Raw genomic sequence first — 3745 nt, forward strand, 5'->3', positions numbered from 1 at the left:
TCCAATACCTCATACTCATCCAGCCAAAAACAGCACTGGCTTCAGTTACCAATCCCAAATGCATGAATCCACCCATCCCCTCTCACGATATATATAACCCCGTCCTTTCCACTCTCTCATCCCCACAGCTGCCCAATTTCGAGAGAGAGGACGTTGATCCAAATCAAGTTAAGAACTTACCTATAGCAACCCATAGGGAAATTAAAACAGAGATTGATCGATGTCTCCTTCTCTCTCTGCCTCTCCTATCTCCGCCGCCACCATCATAAACTCCAACTCCTTGCAGTTGCCGGCGACCAAATCCCCACTTGTCCAACCTATTACCAAATGCACCGTGCTGCCGGATCGGAAATCGACTGAGTCCGACCTGAAGCTCTCTGTCTCCGACCTTCCCATGCTTTCATGCTACTATATCCAAAAAGGTCTCTTTTTTCCACCTCCTCACATACCAATCCACCGTCTTTTCTCCCTACTTACTCGATCCCTTTCCCGCGCCCTCTCTTTCTTCCCCGGCCTTGCCGGCACACTCACTACCAATCCTGACGACGGCCGCATCTTCATCTCCTGCAACGACGTCGGCGTCGAATTCATCCATGCAGCCGCTCCATCCCTCTCCCTTCAGCTGCTCCTTCGCCCGTCCCACGACGTCCCCATGGAAGTTCAGTCCCTATTCGCCCTCGACGGTGCCGTCAGCTACGATGGCCATTTCCGCCCCCTCGCCGCCTTTCAATTCACTGAGCTCGGTGATGGCGCCGTATTCATTGGCTGCACGGCCAACCACGCCGTCGTCGACGGCACTTCCTTTTGGAATTTCTTCAACGCCTGGGCCGAACTCTGCCGCTCGCCTGCTACGACGACGATCTCACGCCCGCCGGACTTGCGGCGCAACTTCTTCGGGGATTCCACTGCTGTGATCCTTTTTCCCGGCGGCGCTGGACCGGAGGTTACCTTCTCCGTAGGCGCGCCGCTTCGGGAGAGGATTTTCAGCTTCACAAACGCGGCAGTTCGTGAGCTCAAATCAAGGGCAAACCGCTGGGAACACGACAACGCGGAGCTTTACGGGAAGCGAATCCACGACAAGAAACTTATTGCGGAGGGGGAAGAAATATCTTCTTTCCAGTCTCTGTGCGCGCAAATGTGGCGGTCGGTGACGCGGGCTAGAAAGCATCTTCGGCCGGAGGCGCTTACGACATTCCGAATGGCAGTGAACTGTCGTCACAGGATTTCTCCGCCGATCGACAAGTTTTACTTCGGCAACGCGATTCAGAGCCTCCCGACGACGGCGAAGGTGGGGGATGTGGCGGAGAGCGAGCTATGGTGGGCGGCTGAGCTGCTTCACCGGAACGTGGCGGCACACTGGGACGAGAAGATAAGAAAAGGCGTGGCAGACTGGGAGGCGGCGCCGCGGTGCTTTCCGTTAGGAAACCCTGACGGCGCCGGCATCACGATGGGGAGTTCACCGCGATTTCCAATGTACGAAGGTAACGATTTCGGATGGGGAGGTCCGGTCGCGGTGAGAAGCGGCAAGGCTAATAAATTCGACGGCAAGTTTTCGGCTTTTCCTGGTAGGTATGGCGGCGGAAGCGTCGACATCGAGGTTTGTCTTGCTCCGGAAACGATGGCGGCGCTTCTCGAGGATGAGGAGTTCATGTACTACGTGTCCACAGGAAATGAGGGCGAAGCCGTTGACGCAAAATGACAAACACCTTGAGGGCGGCCTCCGAATTTTGGTTTACATAATTATCTAATTGACTCAGATTGAAGGTGATGCGGCGTTTGCTGCAGAGAGGAGGAAATTAAATGATTAATAAAAAAGGTGAGAGGAATGAAGGCATCTGGCAGCTGCCTACAGATAATTAGGAGTAATAAGGAACATATTATTTGCAAGCAGATATTTGGATATCGTTTTGGATTTTATGTATTTTCACAATATCTTTTGATTTAACTAAGTTAAGTTTAGCGGTTTAAGACTTTGGATTTTTGTGTTTTGGCAAAGTATGGTTCTCCGTTGTGTCTTGTGTAATTTTGACGTCCGAAAGCATTCGGCTTCATGGTATCATAAATTTTAATTCTTTCCGATTAATTACATAAATTGACCGTACAATTAGCATATCTAAAACCTCCTGTTGAAATTGAATAGTCGAATTAACTCACTGCTCAAAAAATTAGAAACATCATTTCTTTGACTGTCTCTCCTTGTAACCTGTTTATAATCTAGGACCTGTGGTGCAAGGGGAAGTCCTTATATGAACACTATAACTATATGGGATTTAATCACACTCTTGTCAACGGTTACATCACAAATTGCCAATGGGACCTCCCCTCCTCCCTCCCCGTGCATATCAGAAAACTAATTCTTGAGACCCTTATCAGTAATTTGCCGTATTTGTCCTGGGATGGTTATACCAAACTAAAATTTAGAAATGTTATCTCTCATTACTTTGGTAATTCGGAAGAGAAGTCTTGGTATAAATTCATTTGGCATAAGAGGCATGCCCTAAGATACTCTTGCTACACTTGGATGGCTATAATTAAGAAGCTTGAAGACACTAATTTGCTTATTATTAGGTCTATCCCTATCAGTCCTACTTGCCCTTTCTGTAATTCAGCTATGGAATCCCACAAACATCTATTTTTTGAATGTGACTACTCCTATATGGTGCTCACTGTTGTTTTGCCTATCTTCAATAGCTTCCTGCCTAGACCGACGTTAATTCAATCTATGGCTTTCATTAATTGTTTGCAGCATTTCAGTAGGGAGGATAAATGCTTTTGTTTTATATCTATCTGCTGCACGGTTTATTTCATTTGGAGGGAAAGTAATAACTATAGGTTTGCAAAAGCTTGGATTAGTCCTGCTTCTCTTTTTTCCATCATCAGGAATGCTTTACTACTTAAAGTCAATTTTTCGAGAAACTTTAATGAGCTCAAGGGCTGTTTTGACATTCTTCAGGAGATATAATTCGGCTCATCTCTTGCGGGTTGCAATAAGCTATGTTTGGTTGTGGGATAGTTTTACTGATTTCGATTGGTTCTCCCAGTTCGTTTGGGAGTTGAAGATTTGCGGCTTATTTTTCACTTTTGTTTGGGTTTTGGTGTTTTGGAACCGATTTTTTGGGTTTAGTTGTTGTTTTGAGCATGCTATGATGAATATGGCCAAGTGCTTACATCTTACTCTTCATCGTCTTTGCTAGAAACTTTTGGTTATGTTGACTAAACTTGGGCGCATAATTTGTCTGCTGCCTTCAGGTTTGGCCCATGTGCTAACCGTTAATCATCACCTAGCTGGCCTTAGAAAATCTGGGCACTCCGGCTAACCCGTCTCCACTATGGCTGCACATCCTTTAGCCCATTTTTTATGATGCATTGGCAGCTGGTCCATCCTGAGCCTAATTTTGACATTTTGGCTGTTTTGGATTCTTGTGGTTAACCTTTTGCATTTTTTCTGGTTCTCCACGCTTTTGTTTTCCATAGGTTTTGTTACTTTTCATCCTACTAGTTCATTTTGTAACTTTTTTGTGATTAATGTACGGACAATGCCCCAAAATTTTCCCAAAAAAAAAAAAAAACATGCTTTCCGGGTGGAGACCGTTTTTGCTTTGCTATGGGGCGGAGTCTGCTTATGCTCTATTAGGATTTTCATCGCCCTAGCTGATACGCCAATGATCCTCCATTTATCACCCTCTTTCCCCCCTTCAGCTTTGTTGGAGGGGTTCCTAGCTTGAGGGGCTCCTCCCTTCCATAT

The 3745-nt window shown here is 46.4% G+C and overlaps 1 protein-coding gene across 1 annotated transcript; it reads left to right on the top strand.

Moving 5' to 3' along the window:
* The first annotated feature begins 58 nt into the window (after positions 1–58).
* On the top strand, positions 59–2092 carry LOC110093205 (uncharacterized acetyltransferase At3g50280-like). Its single transcript, XM_020818021.2, has one exon. It carries the CDS (start codon positions 221–223, stop codon positions 1697–1699), a length of 1479 nt encoding a protein of 492 aa, XP_020673680.1. The 5' UTR covers positions 59–220; the 3' UTR covers positions 1700–2092.
* The last annotated feature ends 1653 nt before the right edge of the window (positions 2093–3745 follow it).

The sequence above is a fragment of the Dendrobium catenatum genome, unplaced genomic scaffold, assembly GCF_001605985.2.
Source record: "Dendrobium catenatum unplaced genomic scaffold, ASM160598v2 fragScaff_scaffold_1464, whole genome shotgun sequence".
In the NCBI taxonomy this organism is placed as follows: Eukaryota; Viridiplantae; Streptophyta; class Magnoliopsida; order Asparagales; family Orchidaceae; genus Dendrobium; species Dendrobium catenatum.